A 19952-nucleotide genomic window follows, 5' to 3' on the forward strand; every position below is an offset into this window, starting at 1 on the left:
AAATAATATATTATAATATAACTTATCCGCGATTAATATTTTTTGACAGAAATCAGCTGATAACTATCAAAAATATTAATCGAGTTAAAAGTATTATAACATATTATTTAAAACATTATTTTATTTAATTTTATTTTGAACAAACTGTTCAACTACTAATCCTCGCGATGACAGTTTCTCGATGCTACGAATATAACGCACAATGCGAATCGAAACAGTTAATCAGCATCGGAAAAGATGCAGCAATACTTACAAGAATCGACTTAACGTGCCTTTTTAGAAAGAAATGTTATAATATTTTCAATTTGATTAATATTTTTGACAATTATCAGAGCTGATTTTTGTCAAAAAATATTAATCGCAGATAAGATATTATAACATATTATTTAAAACATATGTTATTATTTTAATATTTTCAATATATTATATATCCCCATTACCGCTATAGAAATATTATAAAATAAACAATTTCTCACTCACCGATACGTGCAATAGCGGAGTTGTAGTACACAGCACATTGATCTGAAAACAAAATATTCAAATTATGTTGTATATACATATGTGTGTGTCGAATATTTCATAAACAGTTTAGAAAAAATGTTTTATTTTACATACCTCATAGTTGCCCCGACGTCGCCCGATGCCTCCCCGGGCCTCCTCCTCCTCTCTTGGTCCATGGTAGCACTCACGACACTCGCGAAAATACGAATAATTACGATCGCCCGACACTTTACACGGCACTCCCGACACGCGAAACTTTATACGGCACTCCCGACACGACGCGTGAATCGCACTGTGTATCGCAATGCTACCTGTAACAAATAAAATACATATATATTAGAATAATCTTATTATTTCGCATTATAACATACACAATATAAATACGTAAGCTAGAATTAACGAAAGATATATCCACGGATCGCAACACATTCGCGCGCGCGAAAACAGATTAAATTGGGTTATGTTGGCAAGAGATTTTGCATCGAAGTTTTCATGAAATATGCGTTTCGAACAATTACGACTACATATTAACGTTGAAATTATGATATGCGATTGATAAATATTACAAAGATTAAAAATCGTTTCTAACGATTATGCTTACTAATTAATCACAGCGGGACGCAGCTCCAACTGCCTGATACTCGCGGCGGTTTGATAATGGCCGCTGTTCTACAAACATCGGCAACTTCACTCTAATAGCGCGCGCGCGATACGATATACATAACTTAATATTAATAATTAATTAAAACTCGAAGGAGATTCGTTCGAAAAGATGTAGCTTTAGAAAAATATTAATCGAGAATAAGGTATTATAATATATTATTTACAACATATTACTATTTTATAACTTTTACTATATTATTTTTAAAAAATTTAATTAGCAAATTATAACATACACAATATAAATATAAATATGTAAGCTATATTTAATTAACAAATTTTTGCTTTATTAATATTTTTTACAGAAATCAGCTGATTAAAGCATTAATTTGCTAATTAATTTTTAAAATAATAATACGTTATAAAAATTAAAATAATATAATATATTTTAAATAATATGTTATAATACCTTATTTTCGATTAATATTTTTGACAGTTATCAGCTGATTTCTGTCAAAAAATATTAATCGAAAATAAGGTATTATAACATATTATTTACAACATATTACTATTTTAATTTTTTATAACATTTATATTTAAAAATTTAATTAGTAAATTAACGCTTTAATCAACTGATTTCTGTAAAAAAATATTAATCGAGTTTAAATAAACTTTATCGCGCCCAAGACGAATGTTGTACGACTTACACAGGCCTTAATTTTTGAATTCAAAGTTTAAACGTTTTTCGCGAAAATTAAGTTTTGTAGGCTTTGAAAAGACCTTCAAATCGCTCTCACAAATTAATTGTAAAAACTTATTAATAATTTCATTAGTTTTTTTTATATCGATCGCGATTGCGTGTAGAAAACGACATTTTTATAAATAATGCGTAACTATATACATATATTGCGATTTATGTTAAACGCGGATTACGATTTAATATAGTTTTTAAAAATGTTTCTCTCTTTAAGATAAATGTATGGTACTATAATATATGTATGTAAAATTAAAATTATTATTTGTGCATTTTTTCTCTTTTTAGGTGGATCTCGACGAAGCCATGGACAATTTCTTCAACACTCTTTATCAGAAAATGTTCACCGTGCTCAACAGCCAGTACAACTTTGATAATAAATATCTGGAGTGTGTAGGCGAACACATGAAAGAGATGCGACCGTTCGGTGACGTGCCACAGAAATTGGGTGTCCAGATCAAACGGTCCTTCGTTGCCACGAGAGCCTTCAGCCAAGCTCTGACGGTCGCCGCGAATGTGCTGAAAAATATGCAAACGGTGAGAAATCTACATATCATAATGATAATTCGATTTAACATTAACTAGAATTCGCGGTATCTAAGTAATTTTCAAATAAACGTTTATTATCTAGTCGAAATTTAGATCCACAATCTGATGTAGGAGAAAGCTTGGATCCCAAATTTTTAGAAACCTTGAAAGAATATTGATACACAGATTTATTTGATACAATGTTTCATTGATTTTACATACATATATCTGATGTGTTTAAAAACCATATAAAAAAGTTAGAATATTTATATATTTAATATTAATATAAATATTAATCTATATAGGTGTAAGGCTCTCTGCTTTATTCCCCCTTTTTCGCTATGTCCTACTTTAAGTTTCTTCGAATGCTTCTTGCGGCTCTTACGCCATTACCTCCGCAACCGCAACCGTGCGCAGATTCTAAAACGAATTCTTTGTTGTCTGTAGTTGAAACCATCGGCTGATTGCGCAGCTGCCCTGACCAGGATGACAGCCTGTCCTTCCTGTAGCGGTATATCGGACAACGTGCTGGCGTGCGGCGACATGTGCGCGAACGTGATGAAGGGTTGCTTGGCGCAACACGCGGCACTCGACACTGAATGGAATCACTTCGTCGGTGAGCGATTCAACCTCTTTCTCTCTTTCCTCCCTCAAGCTGCTATCGGCTATTATATCTCGAGAGGACACAAATTATCGCAACGTGTTTGCGTATCTTCGTGGCCTTTTTCTGCGGAGGACGAGTGCATTGCGTACCTCGTTGAGTCTTTTATTAAAAAAGTATTTTTTTTTTTAAATGTGATGCACAAATTTTTGTAGAAAGGGAGGGATTTAAAAATCCTCCTAGGATCCGCTAGTGAATATTAGTAGCAATTTACATTTTAAAATATTTTGTGAAAATTAAAACTTTTCTCGAAAGAAATATCCTTTTTCTTCATATTTCTTAATCAAATGAAGCAACCTCTAATTTGTCTATTTGTCATTTCAAAACGCAGAGGCTGTAGACAAGGTCGCTGATCGGCTGCTCGGTCCGTTTAACATCGAGGTGCTGGTGCGTCCGATCAATCTGAAGATCTCCGAGGCGATCATGAACTTCCAGGAGAGCAGTCACGACGTGTCTCAACGCGTATTCACCGGTTGCGGTCGGCCGATGCTAGGTAGACGTAGACGCAGGGACAATCGCGAGCTGGAGCTGGAATCATTGAATTTCGAACAGGAAACACTGACGGAGGATCGCAGCTCCACCGCCGCGATTCTAGACAAATTGGTGAAGGAGATACGCCAGCGAGTGCGCGATCTCAGACAATTTTGGGTCTATCTACCCTACAGGTTGTGCAACGATGGTCTGGTTGTCCCACCCAGCAACACGAAAGAATGTTGGAACGGCACACACGTAGACAAGTATGCTTGTATTGCATATATTGGATTGATTTATTAAATAACTTTCGCTATAGATAATTATTTTTTCTAACAATAAGAAACCATGAGTTTCAACCTAAAATGTATGAAGAATCAAAATTACACATATATGATAAATGATTGCACAGATATATTTTCCAGACTTTTACAAGACTATTATATTCTTCCAGATACATATATCCAGTATCCTCGGACGGTGAAACACAGATGATGAACCCGGAAGTGCGCAGCATGGGGCCAAGACCGACCATCGTGAGGGATCAGGTTTTCGCGCTTACTACCATCACAAATAGGTTGAGATCGGCGTTCAACGGACAGGACGTTGATTGGATCGATACAGGTGATTGATTATTTTATATTCTATTATCTATTATAATCTTTTTATCTTAATTAATCCTTATATTTTAATATTATTATCTTAATAATAATATATCTATTATAATTTTTTTAATGCGTTTTAATAATTTTTTTTTTTCTTTTCATTATATTATCTATTAGATAATATAGACCTTTATAACTTGACAGAGGAAACGTGGTACGGTTCCGGCAGCGGTTCCGGCGACGGTGCGTTCACCGACGACGAGGACGGCTTCAAGGAGGGCTCCGGTTACGAGCCGAACGTGGAGTCGGAGCCAGAACAGCCGCCGAAACAGCCGTCCCCGCCGGTCGTTCATGAGGTTGAGACGCCGCCGCGAGTGGATATCGAGCCGCACAAGGGTACGGGTACGGGTACGAGCAGCACAACGGGCTCGGGTAACAATCAGACCACCACTGTGGACAGCAGCGGTGCCAGCAGGCAGAAGATGTCGCTGTCCAGGGCACTGACGACGTATCTGGTGCCCATAGTAGTGATGTGGTTCGGCGGTTGCCTCAACCTCAACGATTACCTGTGATCGTGTGGACCTTGCAACTCTGAGCCTAGCCCGGTGTAAATATATTGCCCGATCTCGATTCGCGAGATCGAAAGGAATAAAGGAACTCTCGATATAGAGAAGACTTGGAATCCCGCGAATATCTCCTCGCTCCTAGAAGTTGTTGAGGACATTCGTCGCGAGCAAGAGCATCATTCATTCGGTCCATTTCCGGACCCTCAATTTCAATATTCGCTCAACCGAATATATACGTATTCGAAGTCGATTCAGCGAGTATCGAAATCGTTAGTCAATCGACCTAGCGCACGGAGTATACGAATTTTCGTGGCCATAGCTTTTCGCCCGGTCGTTTTTTTAAACAAAACGGGCAGACATGAGAAAGGATCCATCAGCTATCTGCCTTTCGGATGAGAGACATTGTGTAGGCATTTAGCGAGATATTTAGAGCTGCGATAATGGATTTTACGACCAGCGAGCTGAACGATTCAAGGCAGCAGCACACCTAACAATTTTGTCTCCCTTCACCAATCTCTGCTTTTTGACTGAACATATGCTCTTCTGTTGCGGGGAAACTCTCGAAATATAGACATATATGACACCTTCTGACACACTTGCACTTGAATGAAAATATTTCTATGCGAGAGAATTTCTATTTCCGTGCGGGATGTCTTTCAGGAAAGGAATTTTATTTATGCGAGCGTTGAATATATTACAAGTGACGATATACAATATATCGTATAATATGCTTATTTTAAAAGCAATCACGTTGCGCCGTTTAAATATTTTTCCGAATTTTACAGATGTACCGTTAACATTGTATCATCCTACTTTTACTGCCACAATTGCCCCAAAATTTCGAGCTTCTTGAGTAAATTATCATCGGTATTAGATAATTATAATATATATATAATGGGATAGGTAGTAACGATCCCAGTCTGAGATCGAGTCTTTCCAAATCTTATATCCATTGATCTTATCAGAATATTCTACTGCCAACTGGAAAAATGCAAGTATAAATACAAAAAAAAATTATCGATAAACAGAGATAGCTCATATCTCTCGATTGTATCAAATCTTTCAAAGGTTCTTAGATATATTATATTAATCTCTTGATCTTACAAAAATATTACTGCCAATTTTAGAAAATTTTCCACTTTTCTCATCACCTTTTATCCGAATATCTCATAAATACCGTGATGTTATTCCCGTTTTAACCGTTTCGGACTTGCGAGACGTTTTGATAAGCCACCAAAATAAGGTCAAAGATTGATGAGATCGTCTGTCAGAAGTATATGAACTCGTGCACCGACAATCGCGACGACATTTCGCTGTATGCGACAGAGATGTGTTTGATTACATACACCCAGATATACGTAAGACGATCCTAACGAAGTATGTATACGAGCGGGACTGAGTATTTATTAAGTGTTCGTTATATCGATCCATTCCTGAATATATGACAGGAAGCGCAAGAAAAAAAATAGAATCCTTGTGATGCTGTCGAATGGATTTTTTAGGAAAAGCTGCGATTCTCCAGATGTCATCTCGAGATCGAGAAAATTTGAACCGATATTTTGCGTTTAACTTTAATTTTATGTTAGCATCGAAACGAAATATGTCGATATATTTTATTATTGGCTTACAATTATTCAATATATTATATTATTGACTTTAAAAGGTAAAAATGTGAATTAGATATCGCGGCGATTTCAAATTTAAATCCAAACGAGGATTCTATAACTTGGCTCACGTTATATGGGAGATTTGTTAACAGTGTTCTCGGCACTCGGTTTCGTCGACGATGAATACGATCCCTTTGTTATGAAGTAACATGATCACACAATCAAATATGGAAATAACGAATAATAACGGCCTGAGAAGAGAATTCCGAAGGGAATACGTCCGAAATTTTCGCGAAACCGAGCCGTAACACTGTGACGTTAATTTGCGTTATAATTAATAGCGTGGGAGAAAAACAAAATAAGAGATGTTCGTTGCGGTAAGATGTAAATAAATAAAGCGGTGATAAGAGAGGAGTGTGTGTGTGTGATAAGAATGTGACGTTTACACTTTCTGCGTTCAAAATAAAACATATGTACATGCGTCGAACTTTATAGGACGAGAGGAAGGAAGAAAATTATGTAGACAGGAGATGTAGAAAGTGTAAGTAGTTGTAAAGAAAAAAGAAAAACTTTTCAATCACATTATGTGTGGACAATCGAGATTCTGCGATTTTGTCGAACATTGCATGGATCGTCGAAAGAAAAATAATGATACAAGTCACAAAAAACACACACAGAGGATAGTAAAACACAGAATGTGATCATTATTTATAAATATTTTCATTAGACATATAAAAATTTTAATTTATTTGTTGAATTATTTTCTAATTTAATAAATAAATATAAAATATTATGACGAATTAAATAAAATTTACAATTACTTTTATATAAAATAAAATGTAAAATGCGTGATTTCTTTCTTTTTTTACGTATATAGAAATTTTGTAATAATTTTATATCATAACTTTACGTCAAAAATATTCTTAAATCATTCTTTTATAAAAATATGACTTATATCATTGTGCTTTCCTCGTTCGTTATTTGCCATTTTGTTGTATCGTTCGCGTAGCACACACAATTATATATAATTATAATTCGCAACAAAGTGTCAAAGAGAGAGGGAGAGTGATGCGAGAGATCGGCGGTCGGAGGCGGGCTCCTGTGATAAAATCAAATAGATTGAGCATTAAGACCGCCTCTCCGCACGTTCTTCTACGGCTACTCGCTATTTGAAGAGCGGAGAACGCGCGAGGGACATTTATTAAAAAAAAATCTAGTGAAATAAAATAGATTATTATGGATAAAATTAATTATTTGTAATTATATTATTGTAATATTATTATATTATTTTTATTATATATATTATATATATATGAAATGAAATTAATATAAAATTATAACACTCTGCGTTTCGAAAAATATTTTGTGCGTATGCGTGTTTTTTTTAAAGACGCGCTTTGTGCGAAACGCCGATTTTTTAATCGCGCAAATTCGTTGATTTCTCAACAATTTGTACACAAATGCATACACAGATACATACACATATATACACACGGACCATTTATACGTAATTATGATACTTTTAATTCTTGCCAAATCATTTCGCGAAGAATGTTGCGCACATTTTTATACACATATATATATGTTGTACATGTATGTACGTAACCGTATACATATAGCGTATTATTCTTTTTCCCTTTTTTTTTATTTTCTTTCCTATGTCCTTGTTCCGAGACAATAGTGCATCGCCGAATATGCCGATATAAGGGTATTAAGAAATATAGAAAATAGGAGAATGGTAAGTAAAAAGATGTTTCTCATTTCTAATATTTCGTGATTTGTGTTCTTTTAAAAAGTTTATACTAAACAAAGACACGTTTTGCCTCGATGCAGTACGCCAAAATCCTAATAAAAAATATTCATTCGCGAAGCACGTCGTGTTTATCTTTTAATTTAGCAAAGATTACTTCTATCAAAATGATTAACGTAAATCATTAGATTAATAAGACAAAAAATGCAGTATGTATTAATCAAATATATACAATAAACAATATATAAAATAAACAGTATTGTACAACATTAAATGCAGAATTACAAAAGCATTCCTAAGCATCGCATTATATAACAGATCATTCTATGCATTATATACATACATAATAGATCATTCTATATATTATATATTATATGAATATAAAATGCAAGCAACAATGAAAAGAAATTTAATATAGAATGCATAGTTTCTTGTCATATTATAGAATTACTAAAAGACAAGACCATAGAAATTCGCATACATTGATAAATATACTTGTATAAAAGTATATTTCAAAGTTTTTTTTTATTAAAAACTCAAGATAGAAGGTATGGGACAGAAAGATAGAATATTTTAAAAAGAGAATTACAATTTACAGAAATCATTATGTATTGTTGCTTCTAATAATAACACGTCTCAATAATATTATACACCTGATGCGTAATAATTTACTAGCACTAAGTAAATAATAACACAGAATCACTCTTACGATTCTACACAATTCGTATCAATTACATAAACGTGGTCTAATATCAAAGTATCCGGCTTTTACCATTTATTTTTCTTTCACTGAGAAATTAATACGCAGAAAGTATAATAACATGCCTTTCATCCTCGATTAAGTCGCTGGTGAGGATGACTGATTTATACTTGTAATTATAAATATTTTCGAAGAAAAAGAAATTTGCCATAGCCCAAAATGAGATAAAGTAAATTGTTGTAACACTAATATAAGTGTTCTTGTTTTACAATGTGTCGTTATGATACTCTCGATAGGAAATAATATTATAGACATAAGTAATATTAATATATTATATTACTTATCTATAAAGTAAAGGTATTTGTGTGTGTATATCACATAATATATATACCTAGACCAAGCATTCATATAATTTCTTTACAGGAACTGTGAAATTAACATATTGAGAAACCGTGACAAGAGGTATCTATGTATCATTCTCTTGTTTCAGTCAATGCTGATTATACTTTTAAATTAATGATTGATGTCTTAGAGAGAGAAAAAAGAAGAGAATAATCAGAAATAACTATAACAATTTTTCTATCGAGCAATTAGCATCATTTTAGTAATTGATAAGTATTGATAGGGCTTGATCTATAAATATATATCTATAAATATGCATATGTACGTGTAGAAAATACAATTTGAAGAGGAGATGTGTGAGAAAAAGATAGAAAATTTCAAGAATAAAACTGACATATGTATATCATAGAAGCCGAATGCTTTGATATTCGACCACGTTTATTTAATTTACATAAATTGTATAAAATCATTCAGAAAGCAAAAGAGAGGTTCTGCATTATTCATAACATAATGCTAGGAAGCTGCTGCGCATCAGATTTATAATATTATTGAGACGTACCATCATCAAAAGCAAATGCACAATTATTTCTGTAAATTACAGTTTTATTTTTGAAACAGTGTGTATCTTTCCTTCTCACATCTCCTATCTTCAAATTTTATTGTAGTGTGTATGTATACATATTGACAATATATGTTAGAAGCGCATAATTGGCGACACATTCTCGAGCATATTCACGTGGTGTTCGCTATATAATACACGTAATAAATCAGATTGTTGCGGCAAGGTGCTTCTTGCGTTATGAAAGAAGGAATCTTAGAATCATCCTAAGGCTGACAGAATCAACGTCGGTTAGCCTTGTTTAAACCTAAGCTACATCTTTCCTCTTTCATACATAGAACTATAAATGGCAGCAGATCATCCAATACGGACTGACGACGCACACGTGCGAGCTTAGAATCTATGAAAATAGATAAACAAGAGGAAAGTAAATCAACGATTTAATGTACCTTAAATTACAAATTAAAGCTGTAACAATTAATTTTAATTCGCTTTAATTAAAATTAAACGTTTTAAAAGTTTTATGATTCTTCTCTCTCTGTATCTCTCTATTTCACATTAAATACAATCATCAGAGGAAAGCTGAAAACTGTGATCCGATGTAATAAATCATGACTAAAGTTTCATACTTTTTTTCCAAATACATTCTTCAATAACGAAGTCAATTCTGTAATCTCGGTAATCTCACGATTTAAAACTCGATTGTTTTCCAGTAGAACAATGTACAACAAGTTTGTACATTCGCGACAAAATTCGCTCAATCTCGCCGTCGCCAAGTAAACTTTGCCCGCTGATTCGTCCCTTCCGTTGTCGGAGTAGAAGTAACCGGATGAGAGTATGGACACGCTGGTTTCGTGCAAAACGGATGGTACTTGCACTGCTGGGCGGGATGAGAAAACACGCAGCCCAACTTCGTGCAAGATAGACCAAATTTGCACTTGGGATGCTTGTAGGCGCACTTGTCCCCGAACTTGCATGCTGGGAAGGCACTGCGGAAGAAAAATCAGTCATCAAAATTTTAATATTGCATAGCTTCTAGGCTATATTTGTAAAAATAAAATATATAATTTGAAACAAACTAGATCAAATATTTTAATAAAAAGCAAGTACAAATATGGATATATTTAAATATATCTAAATCAAAATTAAAATTAAAAAGACCTCTACGAATGTATCTAAACTTGCACTATCAAAATGGCATTAGTGTCAAATATGTAATAAATATATAACAAAGACTTTATTAGGGCTCTCAATGTGAAAATCATATTCAAATTTTAACGAGCTAATAAGTATATATAAATATATTGTATATTAATACATATATACTAAATAATAAATAAATATATAATAAATATATAAATAATGAAAGTTTGTATGTGAAAAAAATACGTTACCTGCATATAAGAGGAGGATGAAAGTATGCGCATTTGTTTCCTAGTGTACAATTTGGCCAGTATCTACAGTTCTCCCTAGATTTATCTGGTACAGTCATGCCTATGCTTTCCGGTCTCTTATCCGCAACTGAAAAAACAAATAAAATATATCAACATAATGATACATATTACGCTTAAGACAAGTTTTACAAGAGATTTCGATTTATACGTTTGGCGACTAGCGTTGGCAATAACGAAGCGGTAGATTTCAATCGCGTGGGACTCGGTGAATGAGATCTGTTATATATTATAGGACTCAATTTTCTGCGTCTTCGCGGCATTTCGTCAGTGTTATCCATATTCTCCGTATTACAGTTCTCATTGTTCTCTTCTCCGCTCGCCTCCTTCGGACTGACGTCTTCCGCATCGTCCTCGGTTATTCTGAACGCGCCTGCTTCCAGGTCGATCGTCGTCGGTGCAGGTGCCGATGCCGATGTCGTCGTCGTCGCCGCGTATGTCTCGCTATGCGTCGTCAACAGCGCGAGCTCGTCGTCCTCGTTCACCTACGAGCATGAGGAGGAACATCGGGCGTCTAGAATGCGCGCGAGGATTAAACTTCCGGGGGGAAGGGAAGGACATTTTACAGGCGGAAGAAAATTTACCTCCATCTCCAGTCGCTCTTCGTCATCCTCGGAGTTGATCTTCTCCTTCAGATTGTTGTTGTATCCATTCAGAGTGACCAGAAACTTCTGATTGTCGTCGCTCCTTTGGAACAACGACATCACGACTCCCATATGCTCGTCCGTCATCGCCTGAGGCACGTCTAAAAAATATAAATCATAATAATATAATAATAAAAGTAGTAGTTAGGAAGTAGTCAGATGAAAGAGTTAATCTTTGTATCACGAAAAGAGTCTTATTTTTTTGGAATCTTTATTTTGAGCGGTTTTGATTACCTGTTACTCTCTGAAATATTTATGGAGTACGACTCGTATATTTAAATTAATGGAAAATTAATAAAAAATAAAGATTCCAATGAAACTGGATGGTAATTGGACACGGAAAGGTTCTGTAACTCTTTCAAATTTTAATACAAAAAAAACATTATTTACGCAGAAGTAAAACTTACAAGGTTCGACGTCTTCCGTCTCCAGATTATCTACCGTGTTTAATTCGACTTGAATCTTTTCCATGACCAGTCTCTTATTAGAATTAAAATGTACCGACAAGTTTTGACTTACATCGCGAGCTGGAGTAGGCTTAAGACGCTTTAAGACCGGCTTCTTGTCCTGAAGAAATAATTGAAATCTCTGATAAGAACAAAACTTTTTTTCGAGAAACGCATCGTAGATATTAAGAACTTTAATAATGAAAATGCAAGCATATTAAGAGACATTTTCTACCTAATTATTTTTTTTCAAATATAATTATTTTTATTCATCTATTTATATTAATTATTATTATCGATGATTTTTTAAGTTTATTTCCTTATATCTTTACAGCATGGGGACATTTAAAATTTCGCTTATCCTTAAGATAAACTATACGAATTTCAATTTTATTTCGAATTTTTAATTATATAATATTAATTTCTTACTCCTACCTAACTTTCTTTTATTCTTAAATCATTTATAGCACTTATTAAATCAATTAGTTTAATTATTCGTCCTTTCTATCCGCTTAACTACTAATATAATTGCAAGCCATTTATTTTTATCTTTTTTAGAATCTTTAGGACAATTAATTAATAATTTTTTAGTTTACATTATTATTATAATTATTTCACAATTATTTTTACTAATTTTAGAAATTTTAGTTTTAATTATTCAATTTTATCTTCCCTTTATAGTAGAGTTTATAGTATAGAAGTTTATAGTATAGAGAAAGTTTAATTTCTTAAACTTTATGACTAAAATTCACCAAAAATCCTTTTCATTTAATATCAATTAATGCTTGACTAATTATTAATTCCTTTAGATTATTCAACTTAATTTCAATAATGAATGAATAGATGATTTCTATAAAATAAATGATTTTATCAATTATTTTATTTTCAATTTATATTTTTACTATTTTATTATCTACTATTATTTACTATTTTATTATCAATTTGTTTATATCATTATATAATTTGTATGTATCATTTGTATATTAATTGTATTTGTATATATCATATTTGTATATACTATTTTATTTAAAATATATTTGTATCAATGGTAACGAGAACAATATATTTATTCAGTTGCAAAGATTTATTGTTCGAGATTCAAATGATTTACACACAGGCATATATATTTTACAATTTCTTAACAAAACTCACCAACAGGGACGGTTCCGGATTTTTTTGCGTGACGACGGATTGATTCGCCTCCGCGACCGCTCTTAATAGAAGCGACTGCGTGGCGCGTTTCTGCGTTGGTTGCAGCGGCTTCAAGGGTCTAGGGGTGACGATCACTTTGCTCGGCAACCTCGTATCCTCGACGTTTGCGTCATCCGCATCGCTGGACGCCCCTCTGTCCATCTTATCCGGCTGCGATTTCGCAGCCCCGTAACCGAAATGTTGAATTGGAACCTCGTTCGTGGGTTTCGAGCGTTTTCTCTCGATCCTGGCTGATGATGCAGACCTGTTCACGGCGACTATGTGCGACTTCACGGGACCCATCAGCGACTGGTCGTCATTGTCTAGCTCGTCGTCATCCTCTTCTCCCTCTTCATCATCCACTTCGGCGCCAAGATTCATGGACGCGTCGTCCTCGCTGTCGCGAGACTGTCTAATAGCCTTATGCACCGACCTAAAATTGGTCCTCACCGGACCCAGTCTGTCCTTGATATTCTTATTGTTGTTGCCGATCTGCTCTGGATTCCTCGAGTTCCGGTAATCCGTCGTTTCTTGCGACTTTACGGACTGCTTCTGCGTTTTACTATTAATGATACCCGCGATACCCAGACGATCCTTCACGGTACACGTAGTCTTTCTCGTGGCAGACGCATCAGTTTTGGAAGAACCGATATTCGGGATTCTCTCCCTGGATTCTGCCGCGTTTTTGTTCAGTCTCTCGTTCTTGTTGCTCTCTATTCGGCTCCTCACGTCATTCGATCTGGTCGTCAGCTGTTCGTGATGACGCGAGGATTCGCCGTCGCGATTTCGTCGCGAGTTTCGATCGTCCGCTTCGAAGTTTCTGCCGCTCTTGCTGCGCTCGTTGTCGTAACGATGCTTGTCGAATCGCTTCTCCAGCGGACGAGAGCGACTGTTGCCTTCTTTCTCCCTGTAGACCTCGAACTTCTTCCGTGGGGAAACTATGCCGAGCCGGTTCTTCACCGAGACGACCGATGTAATCTTTGGTTTGTTCACGCAGGACTTCAATTTCTTCGAAACTGTGTCTGATGATGACGACGTCTCCTCCTTTTCCTCTTCTTCGGAAGGTTTTGATCGCTTCACCTCGTTGTCCCTCTTCTCGACGCTGTCCTGACGACTACTAGAGGTCTCCAGAGATCTCTTCAAGCTTTTACTATTCGATGTCTCGTTGGATCTCTGATCTGCGGTCTTCAGGGCAGAATTTTCTTCAGAAATCGCGTTTTCGTCGCGCTCGAAACCCTGTTGCAGTCTATTCGAAGAGGCAGACTCTTGATGGGATCCGCTGTGCGTCGACACTTCGTCCGTTCTGTTTTTGTTGCTTTGTACAATGTTCTTCGCGTTTTTCTCCGTCCCCTTGTTGCAACTCTGTTCCGAGTTTTGATTGGAAGATACGGAAGGTTTTACAGTTTGTTGCTTTTGCACAGATTGTGATGGTTTATCATTCTTTGCGTTTTTATCCGAAGACTTGTCCGCAGTTGACTGTTCCACAGTCTGATCCTCCAAAAACGAGGTCGCAGATAACTTTCGTTTCTTTCTCTCCTCCTCCTGCTTCACCACCACTGTAGGTACAAACTCACGGGATGACTTCTTCTTCGCCACAGTGACCTTTTGCAGCTTCTTCAGCACCTGATCGTGCAGCCAGTCTACAAATACAGTTGTGCAGTCTTCTAGGAACAGATTCAGATCATCGTGCATCTGTTGACGGGATTTCTTGTTGACCACCATCACCAATATGTAATCTGGCAGCTCCTCATCGTAGCGCACACCTAATTCATTGAGTTTGGCGCGAATGGCGCTCTGAAAAAATTAAAATAAATTCAATTAACAAAAATAAAACTTATAAAATACATTTGTGCATTTCTAGTTATTTATTATTGAAATATAATTTGATATTTCGCTGAAAAATTCCTTAGATACATGCAGTCAGAAAACACAATTCTTGGAAAAATATTTTTCTTTGCTTCATTATTTTTGCATTCACAGATCGATGCTACATTAATAAATAAATAAATTTCAAAGTTGGATTGTAGATCTAGATGCAAGAATCGGTTTATATCACTTTGAACTCTCCTAAAGAATTCGGTATCATTCAGTGATAATTATATAACGAGAATTTTCGAATCAAATATCATGCTTGAATCTCTGTGCAACAGAGAGAAGATATTTCTTGTCGATTTGTGAAATCATGCAAATTTTTACACGCCAGTTCCCGAATACTCACTCGAAGTTGATTTGTGACCTCGATGCCACGCGTATCCATGATTATACGATATTTATAAAGTGCTGAATTGTCAAACCAAATCGGGACTCAGCGTTCTTAGGTCAGCGCGATCGGCCAAGTCGATAAAACCGACGCAATCATTGACTCAGTATTCATTACAGAACGAAAACATTTTCCGCCATAACTGAACGAAACGTCGTCCTCGCCAGAATTCTCACTTTCACGGCATAAAATAGATCTAACCTAGGTGCGCGAACATCGGTGTATATTGGAAGGGATGTTTCGTCAGTTCGATCTTCATGGTTCCCCCTCCATGAATTTAGCGCGCGAAAAATGATTCGTGGGTTTAATCATATCCTAGATAAGATGAATGAAGCCTAAAAATTTGTCCAGACTTCTAATTCATATATGTATATAATTAAATAAAATTAATATCAATAATTAATTAATCTAATTCATATATGCATAAATTCATGTGTTAATTATATATAAATTAAATTAATTAATTTGTACATATGCGTAAAATAGAATATTTTAGGTATATACTTAATTTACTTAAAAAGGTAATTATTCAGTTTAGCTTATAGAATATTTCGCTTTGCGGGGCAGAGCGACGCTTTTTTCTGCCAGATTCTTTCATTTTAAGCAAAAACGCGTCGAATGAGTGCAAATTTATTGATATATCTCGTGAGGTAGCTAAACTGAATAATTACTTAAAAATTTTAAAAATTAAACATTTCTTTTTTTTCACTCTTGAGAAATTTTTATACATATTTTAAATGTAAAAGAAAACTCTCGAGAAGAGAATAAATTTTGTTGAGAATATTTGACGAGAAAATGTTTCGCTTATGTTTACAAGTTAATCATGCAAGAATTCCAACATTTGCAAGAAATTATTAGAATATATTGTGAAAATAAGGATTTCACAAATGGTTTATTTTTATCTAAATTCACATTCGTTTTTCTTTGGAAAATATTAGGATTTCAAGAGTTGCGTACATACATGGTATATAGTATTATATCAGAATATATGTATCTTTTTGCTTCTTTTATGTAAAATAGTTTCTGATTTGCATCTTTCGTACTTTCGTAAAATTATGTCTTCAAAAATAATGTATAGCAATGCAGTGTGTTTTGTGCATTTATACAATTATTATTGTTTTCTCTCGATAGTTCCTGTTACAATCAATAAAGCGTTATATAATCGTAAGTATTCTGTATTTAATGTCAAATGTCAAACTTCTCAGAATTTATATAATTAATCTAAAATTGCAATAATTCTCACCTCGAGATAATTATAATTCATTCATTATTGAATATATAAAATTTTAAAAATGCTTTACATTTTTCAATATTTATATGATTCAATTTCAATTTAAATAAATCAAACTCAGATGGTCGTATTTAAAAGTTAAAAATGATAATTGCAGAATTAAAACTGTGCGTACATGGAATTAGAAACAATCTCTGTACTTGTTTTTTACTGATATTTCGCTTGTTTTAAACTGATAAAATCCTACGGTAGAAAAAACGAAATAGTAGTATGTAAAAAATTTTCTCGATAAATGTGCTTTAGTATGATGTAAACCACACAAAAATATAATGTTGTAACAATAAAGCAAAAGTATTTTTTAGCAGCTATAGAAATATATCTTTTTCTCTACCAAAGTCATTGGCGTTACATGTATATTTTACATCTTTTAGAGCATTGATAAACTGTGTGCATTTTATCTGCAGTCATAACTTCTTATACCTTTCTAGAAAATTATAGTGCCTTATAACACTATTACATGTCTCTGATATTGCTACGAAATATATTGTTCACAGTGATCCTTGTAAATGCTAAACTGTTACATGTTACTAAGATTATTTTGCGATACAGATTGCTCTCTCAGTGAAAACAAGCGTTAGACACATAAATCATCATCTTTGCAGCATCACTATCTTGCATTAATGCATTTACGATTATCTCTGTAACTTACTTTCAAGAAGAATAAAATTCTAAAAATAGAATCCTATAAAAAAAGAAAAAAAATTTATCAGTTCTAGAAACTATTTCGTTTGGCGGTGTTCTAAAAGAATTTACTGAAGAATCCCTTCTTCTTAATGTTAGAGGATCTCAGGAAGATTTGATCAATATCTTTGAAGACTTTTTCGGCAGATTGGGCAGCATTAATGTAATAATGAACTCCTTGCAGAGCATAATAATCGACAAGTGGTAAAGTTTGCGTGTGATATGTTGCCAATCGTTTTTTCAAAGCCTCCTCATTATCGTCAGATCTCTTGATCAAAGGTTCTCCAGTAATCTGTTAAAAACAAAAAAGAATAAACATCTTGTACTTTTGGCCCCAGGTTTCAATTGAACTTATGTAACTATATAACATTATGTAACATTTTTATGTATACATTTGTCAGTAAAGATAAATGCTATATTATGTTATTTTCTGTGAAGACATACATATTACATAAGTCATATAGAAGTTAATATATTGCTAAGTTTATCTTTTATCTGCACTTCACAAATCTTTACAATCTACTGTATTGTAGACAATTGTATAAAATTCTCTTTTTGTTCAAATTATAACACATAGAAAGTTTGACATTTTTTATGACAATTATTTTTATTACTTACATCATCTTTCATCGGAACTTTGGGGGGAGCAAGTGTCTCGTGATAAGATCTACCACTAGCTGGATGTATCAATCTGCCTGTAATTCTACTGATCAGTAACTTGTCATCGATTCCAAACTCAATCACAGAGTCAAGCTTTGTTTTCCTTTTAGTCAGCATTTCATCGAGCTATATAAAAAAGATTCGTGAGATACGAAGATTCAAGTCTTTTGTTTTAAGAAGTATAAACTTTTTCTTTTTAACTTACCTTTTCTGCTTGAGGCACACTTCTGGGGAATCCATCCAACAAGAAACCATGCTTGCACTCGGGTTTCTCCAGATTGTTCTCAATCATGCTAACTACCAAGTCATCGCTAACCAATTTACCTTCGTCCATTACTTTTTTGATTTGAGTTCCCAGAGTCGAACCGGAATTGACTTCAGCCCTTAACATATCACCTGTAGACAGGTGACATACGCAATATCTCTCTTTGAATAACACCGCCTGAAACAGATGCGTTCAACTGAAAATTCTTACAGCTTATTTGCATATAATTAAGTATTCTAGCATGTGTGTGATTAATATAAAAAATATAATCTGCAATTAAGATATTTCGATTTTATAATTGTCAAAACACTTTCATATAAAGTGAAAAAAGATTAATCTATATCTTTTGCCCATCATTTATACAGTTTAATTACATATTAGAAATGCGAGAAAAGGGAATTTATATAATAGTGATATATTTAGAACAGATTTAAACCGTGCTAGAATAATTTAATAATTAAATTTGACTTTATCAGAGATAAATTACCTAATTTAATCAAAATTAAATTACCTCAGAAAGACATAATAGGTCAAAGAGGAGGGCTAATAAAAAAATACCTGAGTGCCCTTGCCGCTACCAGGTGGTCCCAGTAGAACGGTATTAATTCCGCTGGACGGTGTCTCCAGCTTCGGGACAGCTTCCGTTTGCGGCGGCATGTTTTATTAAGTAGTCAAAAAAGGTAAATTTGTGGAAAATGACCCGTTCCTCGGCTGCTACCAAGGTCGCAGAACACCGTGTCACCACGAATAATAATCGCGCGCGACGTGCCACTGGAACATCCACATCCTCGCGAAGGCACGTGAATGTGTGTTGGGTGCCGCGTGTATATGCGTGTGTTTGTGATCTTTGACCGAGCGATTCGCCTCTCATCTGTCGACCGACTCGAGAAGCAATTTAATTCGCGGCGGGAAATGTTATATATGTATTATAGATGCACATATTATTGTGCTATAATTTTATACACACACATATATATTCAAAATATAATAAAATTGCATTAATGAGAATGCTTATAACAAATTAAACAATAAATTTCAACATAAAGTTAATAAATTATTATATCTTGCAATAAGATAAATATAAAATGCAAAATAATAATGTATCTTAATCTTTTCCAAAACTTTTACAATAAAACGATATATAATATATATATATATATATATATATATATATAAATCACATAAAATTTATCTTATTATTTACTAATTTAATTTTAATTTTTATATTGTTATCCTAAATGATATAATCATTATATTATTGTAATTTACATATATACATAAACTTCAAATTATAATTAAAATACATACTAAAAGAAATGAAAATAATATATAGAATATATAATATAGAATTATGAATAATAATATTATGTCAAATCAACTGTGATAACAGCAATATGAAATACATATTTAAACGATACA

General features: G+C 34.0%; 3 protein-coding genes across 12 annotated transcripts in view; 1 reads left to right on the forward strand and 2 right to left on the reverse strand.

The window, feature by feature from the left end:
• Positions 1-7543, forward strand: part of Dlp (glypican dally-like) — a 156913-nt gene extending 149370 nt beyond the window's left edge. For 7 of the 9 annotated variants that reach the window (XM_083041888.1, XM_083041890.1, XM_083041893.1 and 4 more), the window contains 5 exons: positions 2144-2392; positions 2831-2999; positions 3376-3781; positions 3970-4139; positions 4298-7543. In XM_083041888.1, coding sequence (XP_082898014.1) covers positions 2144-2392; positions 2831-2999; positions 3376-3781; positions 3970-4139; positions 4298-4692 — 1389 coding nt within the window. In that variant the 3' untranslated portion in view covers positions 4693-7543. The remainder of the gene's footprint in view (positions 1-2143; positions 2393-2830; positions 3000-3375; positions 3782-3969; positions 4140-4297) is intronic. The other 2 variants (XM_083041887.1, XM_083041892.1) reach the window with 1 other exon arrangement.
• Positions 7544-8583: 1040 nt separating this feature from the next.
• Positions 8584-16722, reverse strand: Nab2 (Nuclear polyadenosine RNA-binding 2). Of its 2 annotated transcripts, XM_083041752.1 has the most exons (8): positions 16598-16722; positions 15595-15971; positions 13338-15170; positions 12147-12306; positions 11680-11840; positions 11391-11580; positions 11039-11165; positions 8584-10633 (listed from the first exon to the last, which is right to left on the reverse strand). In XM_083041752.1, the coding sequence occupies exons 2-8, from the start codon at positions 15631-15633 to the stop codon at positions 10402-10404; spliced, it is 2742 nt and encodes a 913-aa protein (XP_082897878.1). In that variant the 5' UTR covers positions 15634-15971; positions 16598-16722; the 3' UTR covers positions 8584-10401. The 2 variants fall into 2 exon arrangements, with proteins under 2 accessions (XP_082897878.1, XP_082897877.1); XM_083041751.1 differs by lacking the exon at positions 16598-16722 and having other exon boundaries at positions 8585-10633; positions 11247-11580.
• Ak2 (Adenylate kinase 2) lies at positions 16488-19364 on the reverse strand. Its single transcript, XM_083041753.1, has 4 exons — positions 19092-19364; positions 18474-18710; positions 18227-18394; positions 16488-17900 (listed from the first exon to the last, which is right to left on the reverse strand). Exons 1-4 carry the CDS (start codon positions 19188-19190, stop codon positions 17667-17669), a joined length of 738 nt encoding a protein of 245 aa, XP_082897879.1. The 5' UTR covers positions 19191-19364; the 3' UTR covers positions 16488-17666.
• Between the last annotated feature and the right edge of the window lie 588 nt (positions 19365-19952).

This window comes from Prenolepis imparis, unplaced genomic scaffold (genome assembly GCF_030444845.1).
Source record: "Prenolepis imparis isolate NDT839.2.m4 unplaced genomic scaffold, iyPreImpa1.0 SCAF_7, whole genome shotgun sequence".
NCBI lineage: Eukaryota > Metazoa > Arthropoda > Insecta > Hymenoptera > Formicidae > Prenolepis > Prenolepis imparis.